Source organism: Phalangium opilio, unplaced genomic scaffold, assembly GCF_054372755.1.
Source record: "Phalangium opilio isolate 3A_F unplaced genomic scaffold, DU_Popi_V2 ptg000024l_1, whole genome shotgun sequence".
Taxonomy (NCBI): Eukaryota; Metazoa; Arthropoda; class Arachnida; order Opiliones; family Phalangiidae; genus Phalangium; species Phalangium opilio.
Genome location: NW_028324155.1, coordinates 3,218,778 through 3,236,143, shown reverse-complemented (window position 1 = coordinate 3,236,143; position 17,366 = coordinate 3,218,778). Strand labels below are relative to the sequence as shown.

Below are 17,366 nucleotides of genomic sequence, written 5' to 3'. Positions count from 1 at the left end.
CTCTTTATATGTCTATGGTCTTTGCTTATTTACCATAGAGATATTTACCATTCCAATTTCGCGGGAAAATTGAACAGCTGATTAGCCTAATTTTGGCGCCATCTACAAATTGTTCGCGCGACCTCCATAACAATATTTACTATTTAGCTGCTTGCCGAATGCAAAGTTGCTTTTCGCTGTAAGAATTAAATAGTAGAGGTATGAAAAATTATATAATCTGATGGTAAGTCGAAATATTTGAATCATTAGTTTGCTGCAATTCAAATACTTTCTGAGAAATAATTATAATTAACCCGAAAATAAGGCCCATTCTTTGCAAGCCTTGGTCATTTTTAGGGGGTGTATATTGTATAATGTATTTCTATATTTGATTTAGTATAGAAGATTATTTCATGACCCCATTTTTATGAGTTTATATGGTTGAATTGTTGCTATATTATTTTTATATGACCTCAGTTTAAACTATTAACAGATAACCATATCGATATAAAAATATCACCAAGACCAAGTTAATTAAAAATGAACCGGCATCAGGTTTTGACAGGAGCTGTCAATGCTGGTGAAAACTGTTACGCTGTTGGAGGAGTAGATGGTGTACCTTTCATTGTAAGGCACGGTTTTTCTTTTATATAAAGTATAAAAACTAATAAGGTTTAATTTCATATCATTAAGGCTTATGCAGCTGGTTGCAATATAGTTATATTATCAAGTAATTATCAAAGGGTTCAAATTATACCCGGTGTTAGCCATGAAAATGTTCAAATCAGTTGTCTTGACTGTTCCGCTGACTTTGGAAAGGTATATAACCAGATATTCTACCTTTTATTGAGTCTTAAACTTAAATTAAATAATTTTTGTTAAGATTGCGGTGTCATATGGAAAAAAGATTTGTGTTTTTGAGCCAACACCTTTGCTTAACCAGTCTTCGTTACACGTAACTTTGATTATTTTTTATTCATTTAATTTTTTTAAAACTATACTTTACAGTTTATTTCACTTTTTGCAGAGGCTTGATTATAGATGGGTGCAAACTGCGTCTTTTATGGCTGATTGTTATAATAGGGTCTTATCATGGAACCCAGATGGTATGTTATTAATTTTAAAAAATTAATTTAATTTAATTTGTTTTCTATTAATACATGTAATTATTGAAGGAACGCAACTCTTAACGGGTGGAGACTGTATCCAGATGTGGTTATTGGCCATCAAGCAGCCAGAAGATGTTAAATTTCACATTGGAAAGGATTTTGACTCTCCAAGAGTAACTGAGGAGGAAGATGGACCAAAATGGGACTGTGTCTGGAAATGCAAAACATCAAATCCAGTCAATTTTTTAAAGTTTTCACCTGATGGAATGCTTTTTGCTTCAGCTGGTAATGTCGATCGTTTAGTCAAGATCTGGTATGAAAACAAGAAAGGTATGTTTCACTTTCTTAAAGGGAGGGTGAAGTAGAAAATCAAGTGATTTTTTATCGATTCTTCTACTAATTATAAGACCAATCTGCATAGTGAAACATTCAGGAAATACCAACTCCGAATGATTTTAAAATTCAAATTAGGTTCAGATTTTAAGGATAATTTTAAATAAGCCCCTCCGACCAATCGCGTAACGCCCTGCCTTCCTGTTAACAAAATTCTCGTGGCATGTTCCGTGTAGCATGAAATTTATCACGAGATTTCATAAAATTCGCGCGCGACGTGATAATCGTGGCGCGAGACATGGAGCATGCCACGAGAATTTTGTTAATAAAAAGGCAGGGCGTTACGCGATTGGCCGGAGGTCCTTCTTTAAAATTATCCTTAAAATCCGAACCTAATTTGAATTTTAAAATCATTCGGAGTTGGTATTTCCTGAATGTTTGACTATGCAGACTGGTCTTATAATTAGTAGAAGAATCGATAAAAAATCACTTGATTTTCCACTTCACCCTCCCTTTAATGAAGTTTAACTGTGTTTCATTAACCCTTTATTTTTCAGTGAACTTTGTCTCTCAAACTTCCTCCGGATTGTCAACTTCTAATGATTTTAGTTATACCTTCATATACATCGCTCATCCACGAGCAGTTTCTAGTCTGTCCTGGCGAAAAACTAGCAAATATATGCCTAGAAGTTCAGTGGCTAACATGCTAGTTACTTCCTGCAAAGATAATATTTGCAGGTTATGGGTTCAAACCCTTCTTCCCGAAGATGGTCTAATAAACATTCAACAGATTGAAGCTTTAGCTAACCAAGCTCCCCATTTGCAAACTCAGCGTCATAGACAGAGGATCATGCAAAGGCTGAAACACATGAAATCTTTTAACCAATACAAAAAGAGACAAGCTACTCAGTTTATCGAAGATCCCCAAGAAATAGTTCCTACTTTACCCAGCACTTACAGTGTACATGATTTCCATAGTTTTGGGATTCAGGGCAGTGGAGTTGCTCCTGGAATACATTTCCATTTAGCAGCCAGCATTAATGCCGCTACAGGTAGTTGGTTGCTGCGCGAGTCTTGTAGCGTTTTTCTTTGAGGTGATCCGAGCGCTCCCGGAGCGTTCCGAAAAAAAGTCGTCTTTCATTGGAAAAAAACGAGCTGCTCCGAGACGGAAGCGCGTCTTACATTGACCCAGTCGCTCCCTCCCGTTTTGCTCCCGGATAGAGTAATGTCAGTTCTACTATGCAAACGTCATACCATAGAGTAGTGTCGGTAGAGGGGGGAGTAGACTGTGTATCCCTCCCTCTAGGCGCGCTTTTGTAAGAGGAGATACTGTACGCGCCTGGTAGGGGGGATGACACTTAGCTAAGAGATAGAAGGGTATGACGTTTGCATACGTAGAACTGGCATCTAGCTCTAGCTCAGTGTCATCCCCCCCTACCAGGCGCGTACAGTATCCCCTCTTACAAAAGCGCGCCTAGAGGGAGGGATAAACAGTCTACTCCCCTCTCTACCGACACTACTCTATTGATCCCAACCGCTCCGACTCTAGAGACGGAGCGACCGAAATGGAGCGCCTGATGACGTCATAAAACCGCTCTGAAAACACTATTGTCTTTCATTGGGAGCAACTAGATTTGGTCCTCCGAGCTAGAGCGATGACGTTACACGAAAATATGGAGCGATCTTGGAGCGCTCTCGGGCGACCACAAAGGAAAACGCTATTGGTTTGTTCGTAAGGAAGGTTTAAATAATTTTCAATGTTATTCAGACATTCCCCTTGTTCCGACAATCGGAAGTAGTACAGGATCAAAGCAGCCAAACTTTGTTCTTCATTGGCTAAACAATAAAGAAGTTATTTTCTCAGAGTCAACGGAACAGCTTTTAAGGCAGCTTAGTCAAAAAGTAATGCAGCAAGAAGCTACAGCCGCTGCTGCTGCTGCTGAATCTGAAAGTGAATGTGGGGAAATGGATTCGCAAAGTAGTCAAGTTGAAGGAAGCGTTCATTCGCAGAATAAGACCAGAAAACACATGGCGCATGATTTTGCATCTGAGGAAACATTGGGTGATGATCTTTCAGCCCGTCAAACTGTTTCCGCAGTTTCTTCTTCGGTTTCTCTCGCTACTGATGCTGGACAAAATCAGATTCAGGCGCCATTAATTGACGCCCTTGATAGAAAAATTGATTCTTTACTTAGAGAATGGCAAAACAGTCCCGATTTACTCTTTAGCATTCACCCCATTGATGGGAGTTTCTTAGTTTGGTACGATTTTTGTCACCTTGCGTTCATCTTGGGACATTTATTTTAAACCTTTCATTAACAGGTTAGTAGAATGGCTGGACGAATACAGCCCAGGTGCTTTCAGACAAGCCCAAGTGAGCTTCTGCTCTCGAATTCCAAATGCTTTCCCATTGGGAGATGCAGCCACCATGTCGGAATACTTGACTCTTTACTCTCCACGCGGAGGAATAGCCCTTAGAACCGCTATTCAAGATACAGTCATTGTTTCTGACTGTCACGAGGCTCACCCTAAGACAAATGAAAACCATGACTCCGCTGATTTGAATGAATCATTTGGTAGTCGAAAAGAAGATTTATTTAATAATAACATGACGGACAACTCTCCTACACCCGTTCTTTGTATGACGTCTAAACACGTCAATGGAAGTCTCAATTTATGGCATCTTACTTTCGGAGACAATTCCAATTACACCCAAGTCTTATCCATTAGTCATTCCGCTCGGGTTTGCGGACATAGGTTTAGAATCAACGATGTTACGTGTCACCCTGTCCTACCTCTTCTTCTTACTACTTCTCATCACAATGTTCCTACTCAAGGTCGTTCTAACGCTGGAACACCATCCCCAACAAATAGCGCCAACAATCAAAATGATAACCCACCTTTCAGTTTGGGTTGCGATAAATCTGGTTTTTGCAGCGAATTAATTCTATGGAAAGTAGATCCTGTAGGTCCTCTTTCAAAATCGGGTGGTGTGTCCGAATTAGCTAGAATAAACTCCCCTGAAATGTCTGCTTTCGCTAATGTCGCTTGGATTCCCACTCTGTTGCCCAGGTATATAGTTAAGAAGACTGTTCTCAGTACTTCCGTCTAACAGCATTGTTTCTTTTATCAGTACTACACTCGGTAGTATCTCAAATTCACCGAGTGCATGCTTTGTGGCTTCTGATGGCCAAAGATTACGAATTTATCAAGCGGTGATTGATGCCAGAACTATTTTAGCAGAAATTTCAGCTTCAGTTAGAAAGAGAAATCATGATGCAAGTGTTTCAAGTACATTTAAATAATGTACACGATTACGATTAATCTCAATTACCCCTTATAGGATTTTACTGGTAGTATGTCAAGCGACACGTCTTCAGGATTAGGCTATAGACACGTTAGCCTTCAGGATTCTTTCAAAATTGTTAGTCTTCAGTCAACAGCCAGACCCGGTTGCGTGCTTGAACTGGATGCAATCGCTGATGCTAGTCACATGTGGCAAAATACCCAGTTGCTTCACGTTTTTCAGGAACAGTTGATAATGGGTAAAAGAACCAAACCTAGTTTGGATACTGAGAAGATTGGTCTAGTTGAACCGGGATTACAAGCTGTTGTAGATCTGAGAAATACCGCGGTTTTTGAGGAACCATTTTATCTGGTAGTTGTTGAGAAAAACGAATCTGGTCAATCTGTACTTCATATGTGGAGAATTTTAATGGCTTCCCATCCTGGCGAAGATGGACAAGAAATGCCGTATAATTACGTACCTGATAGTAACTTGGTGCAAGATAGCGACCATTCCAATCAATCTTCCAGAAGCAATTCGCCAGGACCGGAAAATGCCCAACCTCAAGCTTCTCCCTTGCACATTACAACTACTAAAGTGTGTATGCAAGTTTTACCACTTCCTGATGATTGTGAAATTGTTCACACTACACCAGCAGCGGGACATTTGAGTTCTTCTAGTATCTATCCCGCTTGTTTGGCTCCGTATCTCTTTTGCACCGCTTGCTCCGATGGTGAAGTTAGATTTTGGTACTGCAAACCTTGCGAAACTTCAAATGAAGGGGAAGACACCCAATTCGTTTGGACTGAGTGGACAATGATGATGAATAATCAACAGAGTAAGATTGATATCGATGGTGAATTGTTATACGTTAGCTGCGCATATAGTGGAAGAGTCGCTTGCGCTTATAAAAATGGGCGATCATACACTGTTCCAACCAATGAAAGCGCTCCGTCTAGTCGATACGTTAACATTAGCGTGGCTATATTTGAATGCGAATCCACTGGAGGTTCTGAATGGATTTTGGAAGACACTATACCTTTGAAGAATGTCAGTTTACCACAACCCGACCTCTTTAAGAACCTTGATTTAAACTCATTGTACGACGTAAATCTTCGTAATAAGCATACTGTAGATGTAATTATGAATAAGTTAGCCCCCAATGATGATGTAGCCAATGAGCACCGGCCTTCGATACAAAGGCTTCTATCAGTTCCCAGCTATACTACATTACATACTTTGAAGAAGGCTATTGCTGAACAGGGCAATCAATGCCTACTGACTCAGAAATCTCTCGTTCAACTTGATTGGGTATCAACTGAAGATGGCTCGCACGTTCTTACCGTGTCTGTTGGATCAAAGCTTTTGCTCTTTACTCCAGTATCAACTGACATCGCCCAAGCTAATGTTCAGGCCCTGAAAGCCTCCAAAACCACTGGCAATAGAACCCTGTTGAAGCAGGCTTCCTCTATGGCGCCCGCCCTTCTTCAGCCAGAACAAATGAGATGGATGTGTCTAAGAACCACCTTTTTGTCAACAGTTGATTCATTGCCACCATTACCCATGCAAATGTCATGGGTTAGAGATGGAATTCTCGTTGTTGGGATGGATAGCGAAATGCATATATATTCACAGTGGAGACCTACAAACCCCGAGGAAGTTGAAATTTTGAAGAGAAATGAAGCTGCAAATGATATACGTAGCTTGAAAGAACAGGAAATATTAACCAGAGCGCAGGAAGCTTCTCAGTTGAGACTTCCGGGTGCTACCGGAGGAATGTCTAGAAATACATCCTCCAGCGTTATAACTAGTTGGGGAGATACCAGAAAGAAAAAAGAAGTTCAAGATAAATCCAACTTTGAAAGTATCGATGCTCTTCCCGATTTTGGACTTTTTGAAGCCAGTAGATTGGCTTGTCCCGTTTTACCTCAATATCATCCTAAACAATTAATGGAACTCTTGGAATTTGGAAAGATTCGTCGAGTCAAGGCTATCATGTGCCATTTAGTCAAGTGTTTAGCTGGAATGGAAAATTTCAAAAAATCTTACGAGCACTTCATAGAGTCTGCGGATGTTAATGGCACGGATGGAGATGGATCTGCCAGAACATGGTCAAGATCTCGGGCATTGTCTATCGCCGCGTCATCCCCCTTGCAGCCTAGCCCCAGCGAACCACAGGGATCAGTGTCAGTCTTTCCCGAAGAGATCCAACTAGATTACGTTGAAATTACTTCGATACCCCCTTTACCTTTATTTACGTTACTGGCTGTTGATAATGAGGCCACTCAAACAAATGCAGGAACGCAAAAGGAACAAAAAATTGATAAAGTAATTTTCTATTAGCTCAAATACTAAATGTTTCCTTCCGCTTCAACTTTCATAATAACTTCTTATAGGACTACAATGATCTGTTTGATTTGGGGGCCAGCCTTCCCGATGACCCTTTGGATTTTATGAATGATAACGCGACCAAGATTCCTAAAATAGAGAACAATGAAACGGAAGAATTTAATATCACCCAATTTGGTCCTCGTCAAGTGAAACTTTTAACAAAACTGTTAACCCATACTCATCTTCCTGGGTTATCCAGTTTGGATCAGATGCACGTGTTGGCGCTGGCCGATACTGTAGCGTCTTGTAGCTCTAACACTTTTAGTCAGTGCAATCCAAACTGTAAGTTTTAAAACTGTCCGCTGAGATTCGGCTTTAAAGATCCGTGTAATTTTAATTTTATTTCAGATCTATCAGAAAATACAGACGGAAGTTCTAATAACTTAGCAATGTCTGTTGATTCGTTAGACGAATGTGGTCTGAGATTCTTATTCGCCATGCGTCATCACATGTATTTAACGTGTTGCTTACCATTATCTCAGAGGGCCCAACTGCAAAAAATGGGCCTTGGAAGCCACAGTGTTGTTTGGGCTTTTCATTCGGAAACCCAAGAAGAACTTCTACAATTGATTCCGTCTATTCAGAAAGCTAATCCAAGATGGATTGATCTCAAAGAACTAGGTTTTGGTTGGTGGATGCGTAACAACACCACATTGAGACAAGTAATGGAGAAGGTGGCCAAAGCCGCTTTCCAAGCTCGCAATGATCCATTGGACGCGGCCCTTTATTATTTGGCTATGAAAAAGAAAAATTTGGTCTGGGGATTATTCCGTTCCGTCAGGGACACGAAAATGACGCAGTTCTTTCAAAACAACTTTTCCGAAGATCGCTGGCGTAAAGCGGCTCTGAAAAACGCGTTCGCTCTTCTTGGAAGACAGAGATTCGAACACGCGGCCGCCTTTTTTCTTTTGGCTGGAGCATTGAGAGACGCGGTTGATGTATGCCTTCACAAATTGGATGATTTACAGTTGGCAATGGTTTTAGTTCGACTTCATGACGGGGAACTTGAAAGCAACACTCCCTCTCTACGTCGTCTATTGTTTGAAGAAATTTTGGGTTGCGATAGTGAAGGGGAAAATTACAGGCAATCTAAAGCCCATCCCGATCCGTTTCTGAGAAGTATGGCTTTATGGACCATGCAAGACTATAGTGGGGCACTTACTACTTTACTTCAAACTGATATTGGTCATGCTCACCCAAAGTTAACGAGTGAAGACCTCAAATACACTGGAGAAGAACTAACTGGTAAAATTACGAGATAAATCTTCCAGAGTGTGTACTTAAACCTTTGATAAAATCTTAGCAAACCCAAGTGTGTTCAACTTTTATTTGTACCTGAGAACTCACTCCTTCGTGGTTCGAAGTTACGCTGTCCAATTTAATTCCCAGAAAAAAACCATAAAACATCAAAAATCTGGATTTGGTTCTTCAATAGTTTCACCTGGCGCTGTTGATTGTTGGGTATGTGGCGCATTGTGGTAGACGCAACGTGCGTTGATGGACATAGTAAGTATTTTTCTTCCCCCCTTGCAGCTCTCCAAGGATGAAGCTATTACGCCTTTGGAAAGAAGGCTATTCTTCACAACAGCCCACTATCATTTTCAAGCTGGGTGTCCAGCTTTGGCTTTGGAGGTCCTTTCGCGTCTCCCGGACAATGTAATATTGAATATGGACATGAGTGGGGACAGTGGATTCCATCATCAACCGGTTGAAATCCAATTATCAAAGACTGAAGATTCGGTTAATCAATTTGATTGGAGCCAACCCGTTACTAGCGCTCCTAAGCAAGATCTAGATTGGAGTCAACCCGTAGTATCTTCTCAACAATTTGAAAAATCCGATTCCGTTGATTGGAGTCAACCTTTAGCAGTCGCTAAAGATCCTCTGGATGATTTTAACTGGGGAGAACCAGTTGGATACCAAAAGAAAGACTTGTTATCAACTGATGTCAGTTGCCATGATAGTGACCCCAGTTCTGACGATGATTTTGGTATACAAATGAAAACCAAAGAAACCAAAGGTAATGTCACTTGTGACGTCGGGTGATTAGAGTGGGTTTTAAAACATTGTTGGCTTTCCAAAGACGTTAGTTTAGAACCAATTGAAAATGATACAAAAGAAAAATCATTTGATGTTATGGCTCAACAACTTAAATTCATTGCGTGTCTTAAAATTATGATGGAAGAGTTAAGTACCTTAGCAACAGGATTTGAAGTAGATGGTGGGCAACTTAGGTACCATTTATACATTTGGTTGGAACGAAGTGTATCTTCCTTGTGCGATCTATGTCATTATGGAAGAGGCCAATCAGTTGAAGGTAAATTCATGCTTTAAAGGGAGGGTGAAGTAGAAAATCAAGTGATTTTTTATCGATTCTTCTACTAATTATAAGACCAGTCTGCATAGTCAAACATTCAGGAAATACCAGCTCCGAATGATTTTAAAATTCAAATTAGGTTCAGATTTTAAGGATAATTTTAAATAAGCCCCTCCGACCAATCGCGTAACGCCCTGCCTTCCTGTTAACAAAATTCTCGTGGCACGCTCCATGTCTCGCGCCACGATTGTCACGTCGCGCGCCTGATTTTATCAAATCTCGTGATTAATTTCATTCAACCCGGAACGTGCCACGAGAATTTTGTTAACAAAAAGGCAGGGCGTTACGCGATTGGTCGGAGGGGCTTATTTAAAATGATCCTTAAAATCTGAACCTAATTTGAATTTCAATATCATTCGGAGTTGGTATTTCCTGAATGTTTCACTATGCAGACTGGTCTTATAATTAGTAGAAGAATCGATAAAAAATCACTTGATTTTCTACTTCACCCTCCCTTTAAGGAGTTTCTTTTTTTTTCTTCTGAGATTTAGGGGTTTTTACTTATTCCACCCGATAGATTATAATAGCATGGGTACTGAAGAAACGGAGGTTGAAATAGGATCCTCCATGAATCCAGAATTAACTCGCGAAGCATACCCCACCCTTCATGAGATCTTAATGGCTGACACTATGGATTTTGAAGACAAATTGCAAAGAGCCGCGAGGAGAAAAAAGTGGCTTAAAGTGAATGAAACACTTTTACGAACACTACTCAGTTATTGTAGTTTACACGGAGCTCATGGTGGAGGCTTAGCGGCCGTTCGAATGGAGTTAATGTTGCTCCTACAAGAATTGCAGCAAGAAAGATCCCAGCATCAATTACTTTCTCCATTGCCATTCCCTACTACTTTACCTCTTTTAGCAGCTAGTGTCGCTTCTCAGAAAACAGTGGTGACGGACCCTATTCGTTTCTTGCAAGTAAGTTGCGTCAAGTTTTGGTAATAAATGTGAAGATTAATGGTTGCTCATCTTCTCCTAGTCTTTGACCCACGACCTCTTAGAGAGCATAGTTACCATAGGAAATCCACCCACAGTTTTTAGTGGAAATGACGCTGCTCTTTCCATCATCAGGGACTTAAGTACTGCCTTGTCAGCTTGTATCTATCAGTCCCTCTGTGACAGCGACAACTTTATTGTGAAACAAAGTGGAGTTAAGGCTCAAACCCTCGAAGACTTTATCAGTTCTAGCGTCGTATACCAAAATAGCCACTTGTTGGCTGGTCATCACAGACAGAATTTCAACATGATAGAGGAAACCATGCAAGCCACGACACCTCCTAGCAAATGGCCGGGAGTTCAATCTCTTAGGGCACTGTTAGCCAGAGACAAGGATGAAGATTCACCCAAACTTCACACTCTTCTATGCGAGGCCTTTGTCTCAGTTTATTTGAGTCAGTTGGTATATGCTCTAGGAACCTACGACTGCCACATATTGTACAGATTAATTGATAGAACGGTAACGGAAAAGACCTGGGCCAGCCTTTTTGGAGGAGGAACCAAAAGACTGTTGAGAGTTTCAACAGCAGTGTCACCAGCTTTGCAAGCGCCAGATCCTTCTAAGCGTAAGATCAAGATCTTCCATTTAGGCCTAGTTTAAGCGTTTATTTAACAATCTCGCGATTATAGAACAAGTTCCGGGAGAAAGCAGCATATTAAACACTTTATCCAAGCAAAGGGTTAAGTTGCACATGAAGTTACTTAGTCAGTTGGGACAAGGAACTCCTCAACCCGCCATTAAAGAAGATAGACCCACTTACAGAGAACAATTTATTCCACCTGAAATGTCGATGGTGTCGTGTTTTATGTCAAAACCTCAGTTACCAGATGACTGGAAAGAACTTGATTATGACTCCAACGAATCTTTGCCAAGTAGCGAAGATGAAGAAGAAAATGATGACGTCCTGGAAGATGATTTTGGTGAAAGTTACAATTCCCAGAGTGCTCCCAAGAAAGAGCCAAGCACTGTTTTTATGGAACAGTTAGATCCCTCCTCTTTCAGTTGGGCTATTATTAGACTGGCAGTAGTGAAGTTAGCTAAATGCTACTTGCAATCGTTCTTGGACATTGCTGGAATTGAGATAACGGGTAATTATATGGTTGCGCGGTTTATTTCACTCGAAACTAGTGTCTTTTTCTTTATTTCTTTCTTTCAATAGATCTGCCAGTCACTAGCCCAATGATTCACGCTGTTCTCAAAGTGTTGGAACAATGGTTGAAGCATCTGAAAGAAGTTTTGGATGATTTTGGGAAACCACCTACAAACTTTCTGCCAAATCTCGCTCTCCAAACTGGAAATGGACCACCATTAGCCAAATATAAAGTGCTCTTGGATGTGAACAATACACCCTTCAAGTAATAATAATATCAGAAGTATATAATACTTCTCTTCGAGAGAAGTGTACCACCACATAGCGGGGTAAGTGTAACGTCACTCTTCCCAACATCGGAACATTTAGAGCAAGGTTACTAAACCGAATCACATACGCGATAAATAGTTCCCTCATCATTACTCTATTAGCGTTTAAATATTTGGCAAGACGCATGCATGCGCTTGTGCATTTTTGTCCCACGTCAAGACAATCAAGGTTTGTGGGATGATTGCTGGGATTTAGTGCCAAACAACGATAGAATTCACCTTACGGTGCGAGAGTTACCCATTTGTAGTTTGATGAGCGGGAAAGCAAACTAAAAGGTGAACACTGAGCCTGGGAAGAATGACGTTACATAACTAAAGCATTAAGAGGATACAGAGTGGCATCCTTCTTCTATTATCCCCTTCTGATAATAATAATCCTAAGTTTTATATGTAAACTAACTTTTTTGTGTGTGTCTTTCAGATCTCATCATCCATTAGCAATGTCAGCTAGACGTTTATGGAATTTTCTAGTCAGACAAGACCCGGTTCAAGATATATTTATCCGTTACATATTCTCTAGGAAACATCAACATTTACAGAATGTGGAGGTTAGTATCTTACATCATTCTCAATGTTGTTCCTTTTTTTCTCTTCTTCAATTGAGGGTCGACTCTTGTTCTTAGGATCACGTTGATACCGAAGCTGAATCTGAGATAGCTAGTATGCAACCGGTTCGAATAGTTCATAAGGATCAAGACAGTATTCTGTCTTTTTGTATCAGCAAGGTCAATCACGAAACGTTAACCCTTTCAACGTTGAAAGAAATTCAAGAACTGGATATCTCTTTACTACTCGAACCGGCACCATGGTTGGAAGATGAAGCTGAATATGACATTTTGAATTTTCAAAAGTATGTTTATGGATGCTTTTTATTATATTAAATTTCTTCCTTGACTAAAGAATCAACTCTCAAACAGAGCCACTGAACAACATCCAGCTTCGGATTACATTGTGGTCCAGCATCCATCTGACAAAGGATTGTCATCCGCTTCTTATGGACAAGGAGGCCCTAATGGAGATGGGTCAGCTTTTACTAGCCCAACTGGACCAGCGCCTCCTCTTTTGGGAACTCAAACTGGAAGAGCTTCCAATGTGGTAAGTAAAGGAACCTTGATCTTAAGTTTAAGTTTAAGTTTGACTTCAAACCTATAACTATTATATTTGGATAAATCATAAGGACATCATCTCTCTAAGGGCCCAAGCGCATCTATTAGCAAAAACATCTAGTTCTGCTAGATGTGACGTAGATTTTGTATAGGGGCTCCTTCCGGATTTTTCGTGAAATTCGCGGGGGAGAAAAATAATTTTCAAAATCAGCCACGACCGGTATCCTAAGCCGGTCGTGGTCTAGACGCGAGCTCTGAGATAACGCTCCCAAGCGGTTGGGAATCAAACTAAAACAGGCGGGGAGGCGAGAGAGGAAGGACTGAGGGGAAAAAATAAGTAAGAGAATTTCCAGAACCCCCCAGCTCTCTCAGACACAAGAGGTAAATTCGCGCTTAGTAAAAATCACGAAGAGCTGTCGTGAGAAATCTTTGAAGGAGGGAAAAATGTTCAATGCCGGGTTACTCTGCAGCGAATGCGCTCGGCCTCTGTTTAGGCTATACAATTAATATACCACTTGAGATGAGACGGATGGCTGACCAAATCGGACATACATACATACATTTCAACCGTAACATAGAATCTTGGGCCCTTAGAGAGATATGATGTCCTTATGGATAAATATAACGTTAATGGTGGTTTTCTCTGCAAATAATACTTCATCCGCTATATTTGGCTGTGGAATTAGCATTCGTAACTTGTATTTGTAAAATCTTCGGCAGTGCTATCTATATATATATATATATTAATGTGGATTTTTATTTTTTTTTCTTCATTCTTTAAAATTTATCTAAGACAGTAACGAAAACCGGCCTTTTCTTATTATAACTTTTAAGGCTTCTTCATTATGTGTTAACATACTAAAGTCATAAAAATACACTAATGTTGTTAATGTTTAATAATTCTACCACATATTTTTAAAATCAAACGCCTCCTCTCTCTATCTCTCTACCTCACTAAACCATCACCCCCCTCTTTATGCTCTCTATGGCAATGTTTTTCGTAACTCTTCTTCTTCTTCTTCTTCCTGGCTTTAAATAAATCTTTGTGCAGATGAAAAGTCATCACATACCCGGAAGTATTAACCCTCAATTTTGTCAGTTTGTTCTTGATCGAAGTCGACACTTACTAAAACCGGTGAGTTTGGGTTTCTCCGGTCCCTGAAACTATAACAACATCTTAATTTCACTCCTCATTATTTCAATCCTACCCATTAGGAAAACTAGTCTTTTTTTAGTTTTTCTGACCATTTGTAGTTTTGCTTCTCTCGAGCATACTATTTTTGAGCTCTGCGTATTTTGGCATGGGCTTTTATATTTTTGTTTATAAAACTGACGTGTCGTGTCCATTGTGTTACTTTTAATCATTTGTTTTTATATTTTACGCTTTCTAATTTAATTTTTTCTATTTATTTAAACGCAGTTATTTTAATTTTTTTATATCAGCCCGGTAAAGCTAATGCGTGATTGGTTGGTGTGTCTCAAAAGCACACCTACGAGTTTTTCTGTATTTATAAGTACTGCGTGTAATATATATGTACTTGAACTTTTCGTTTATTTTAAAATTTCAGCTTAAAAAACACAAAACGGACGGTGTTAGAAGATTGTGTTCTCATCCATTCTTGCCAATATGTAAGAGGCGAGAGAGATAATTGTAAAGCTTGTTATTTTTATTGCAATTTATGGCGCGCAATTGCGTTTTTAGATCTATCTGGTGCTCAGGATGGTTCCGTGAAGATGTGGGAATGGGGTCATCAACAACCAGTTTCAGTACCAAGACCTTCAGGAACTTATGCCAAAGTGACTAAAGTCGCGTTTAATGCGCAAGGAAATAAGGTAAATTAAATTTTATTTCCGTCCGTGTTTATTATTACTATCAGAAGTATATAATACTTCTCTTCGAGAGAAGTGTACAAGCACAAAGCTGGGTGAGTGTAACAACGTCACTCTTCCCAACATCATTTTACATTTAGAGCAAGGTTACTAAACCGAATCACATACACGATAAATAGTTCCCTCATCATTACTCTATTAGCGTTTAAATATTTGGCAAGACGCATGCATGCGCTTGTGCATTTTTGTCCCACGTTAAGACAATCAAGGTTTGTGGGATGATTGCTGGGGATTTAGTGCCAAACAATTATAGAATTCACCTTACGGTGCGAGAGTTACCCATTTGTAGTTTGATGAGCGGGAAAGCAAACTAAAAGGTGAACACTGAGCCTGGGAAGAATGACGTTACATAACTAAAGCATTAAGAGGATACAGAGTGTCATCCTTCTTCTATTATCCCCTTCTGTTACTATCTACTCATTAATTTATTTATTTACATAGTTCGGAGTCACTGACGGAGATGGTTTTCTAAGCCTATGGCAAGTTGGTTTGACATCAGTGACCACCAGCCCATTCTTTGTAAGTTTAAGTAATTGGCCTTATTCCTGATCAACGCCACCGAGGTGTAGCGGCGACTTTTGGAACTATAATAATACGGTAGCCAATCAGAGGTGGCGCTGGAGTCGACGGACTCTGATGGAGATGTTATTTTCTCTGTTTTGATTATTACCGCTTCAACTTCAAAAAACACGTTTTAACTAATTATTATTAACCGAATAATCTCCAAATAGACCAAAATCGAATGAAAACTTACTCCGAAAGTCTTATTTCATAATATTAGACAGAATAAGAAAGGTAAAATCAACTTTTAATACTTTTGAAACCATATCGCTTGTTAAGCCTTGGCTATTCACATGATTCAAAATAGAGAGTCCATCGGCTCCAGCGCCACCTGTAATTGGCTACCGTATTATTATAGTTCCAAAAGTCGCCGCTACGCCTCGGTGGCGTTGATCAGGAATAAGGCCAATTGATTTTGTAATTAATTATGTTAATAATGATATAATTATGAAATTTATTATAGAGTATTCAATGTCATACTAAACAAGCGAGTGATTTTGATTTTGTGGGATCTTCAAGCTTATTAGCAACTGCCGGGCAGTCGTCTGAAGGAAGAAATGTCTCTTTATGGGATACCTTATTACCTCAACGGAAGGCGCAAGTTGCCAGTAATTTACTTTTTAATTTAATTAAGAGTTCTTTTTAATGAAAATATGAAATAAATAATCTCTCTGTCATCTTTCAAAGGTTTTACGTGTCACGAACACGGAAGTTCGGCTTGCGTTTACGCGTCCAGAAACCAAGTTCTGATTTCGGCTGGAAAGAAAGGCGATATTTGTATATTTGACGTTCGACAAAGACAACTTCGTCATGTCTTTCAAGCCCATGATCATCCGGTTAAATGTTTATCTCTAGATCCCGGGGAGGAATTTTACGTCACTGGTTCGGCAAATGGTGATATTAAGGTAATATAATCCTTCCTTAAGTACTGAAATAACATTTACAGTTTTCTGTTGGTTGTTTGTTTGTTTATTTATTTATTTATTGATTGTAGGTTTGGGGTTTGAACTATCACCTCTTACTTTATTCGTTCCCTGGTGAACATTCCAGAAGTACCTTATTCCGGAATATTGGAATGGGGGTCTCTCAGTTATACGTTGATAGAACTGGGAAATTATTTTCTTGCGGAGCTGATGGCTCTTTAAAATTACGACAGCTTCCTGAGAGGGATCTTATTGTTAAGGCTCTAGTATAAAGGAAAGTAAAAGTAAAAGTTACGTAATAGCTTTGGTATTCCTATTAGTTTCCTTACAGTATTTAAAACAAATTTTAAATTGTTTCGGTGCTAGATCAGGATATATTATAGTAAATAAATGTAAAGTAATTAATACAGTTAAGATTAGAATTAATTAGAGTAAATGTTATTCAGTGCCTGTTTAAATGTAGGTAAGTAATAAATAATTATACATGAAATTAATTTATTCCTATTAAGGTTAATTTATAATTAACGCAAATTTAATTAAATTTCGAATTAAAATTTAAAAAATCGAAAAAGGAAAGAAAAATAGAAATAACTTAAGTTCTTGAGCCCGACTAAATTTTTAATTGTTGAAAATTATTTCAAGGAGAGTTAGTAAATATGAATTTTATTAGTACCTGAGGGAAATCGTTAAAAGAAATTTATATTATTAATTAGTTTATTATTTAAATTAGTTAGTTACATAACGCCATGTTTTATTTTGGTACTCTTTAATTACCAGATTTTTAAAAATAAGGCATCTTATAATAAATGTAGATGAAAATATAAGACAACGCTGTGATGTGTAACATATAATTGTTTTTTTTTTCTTTGCCTCCAATTCTCTGAATATTAAAAAGTTCCGAAAAAGAATTTATTGAAATACTTAATTTAATTTAAATTTTATGCGAATATTTATTTAATTTTTAACCAAGAGATGGCAGACATTAATTTATTAAG

The 17,366-nt window shown here is 38.9% G+C and overlaps 1 protein-coding gene across 1 annotated transcript; it reads left to right on the top strand.

Annotated features, from left to right (window-relative positions):
• The first annotated feature begins 115 nt into the window (after positions 1-115).
• On the top strand, positions 116-17,279 carry Rbcn-3A (rabconnectin-3 alpha). Its single transcript, XM_089867870.1, has 29 exons — positions 116-223; positions 473-606; positions 673-798; positions 863-934; positions 1,007-1,085; positions 1,155-1,418; positions 1,979-2,473; positions 3,190-3,682; positions 3,744-4,493; positions 4,555-4,699; positions 4,765-7,035; positions 7,104-7,380; positions 7,447-8,343; positions 8,402-8,559; positions 8,632-9,118; positions 9,182-9,415; positions 9,993-10,393; positions 10,455-11,037; positions 11,102-11,560; positions 11,632-11,827; positions 12,313-12,439; positions 12,515-12,741; positions 12,809-12,986; positions 14,566-14,626; positions 14,700-14,830; positions 15,329-15,406; positions 15,912-16,056; positions 16,136-16,353; positions 16,443-17,279. The coding sequence occupies exons 2-29, from the start codon at positions 520-522 to the stop codon at positions 16,641-16,643; spliced, it is 9,840 nt and encodes a 3,279-aa protein (XP_089723996.1). The 5' UTR covers positions 116-223; positions 473-519; the 3' UTR covers positions 16,644-17,279.
• Positions 17,280-17,366: the final 87 nt, after the last annotated feature.

What these genes read in the sequence shown, in the direction of transcription:
- Rbcn-3A (XM_089867870.1), top strand. Translation starts at nt 520, where the DNA reads ATGAACCGGCATCAGGTTTTGACAGGAGCTGTCAATGCTGGTGAAAAC. An exon ending in CTGGAAGAGCTTCCAATGTG is followed by an intron (nt 12,987 to 14,565) that starts GTAAGTAAAGGA and finishes TTAAAATTTCAG; the next exon opens with CTTAAAAAACACAAAACGGA. An exon ending in TCATCCATTCTTGCCAATAT is followed by an intron (nt 14,627 to 14,699) that starts GTAAGAGGCGAG and finishes TTGCGTTTTTAG; the next exon opens with ATCTATCTGGTGCTCAGGAT.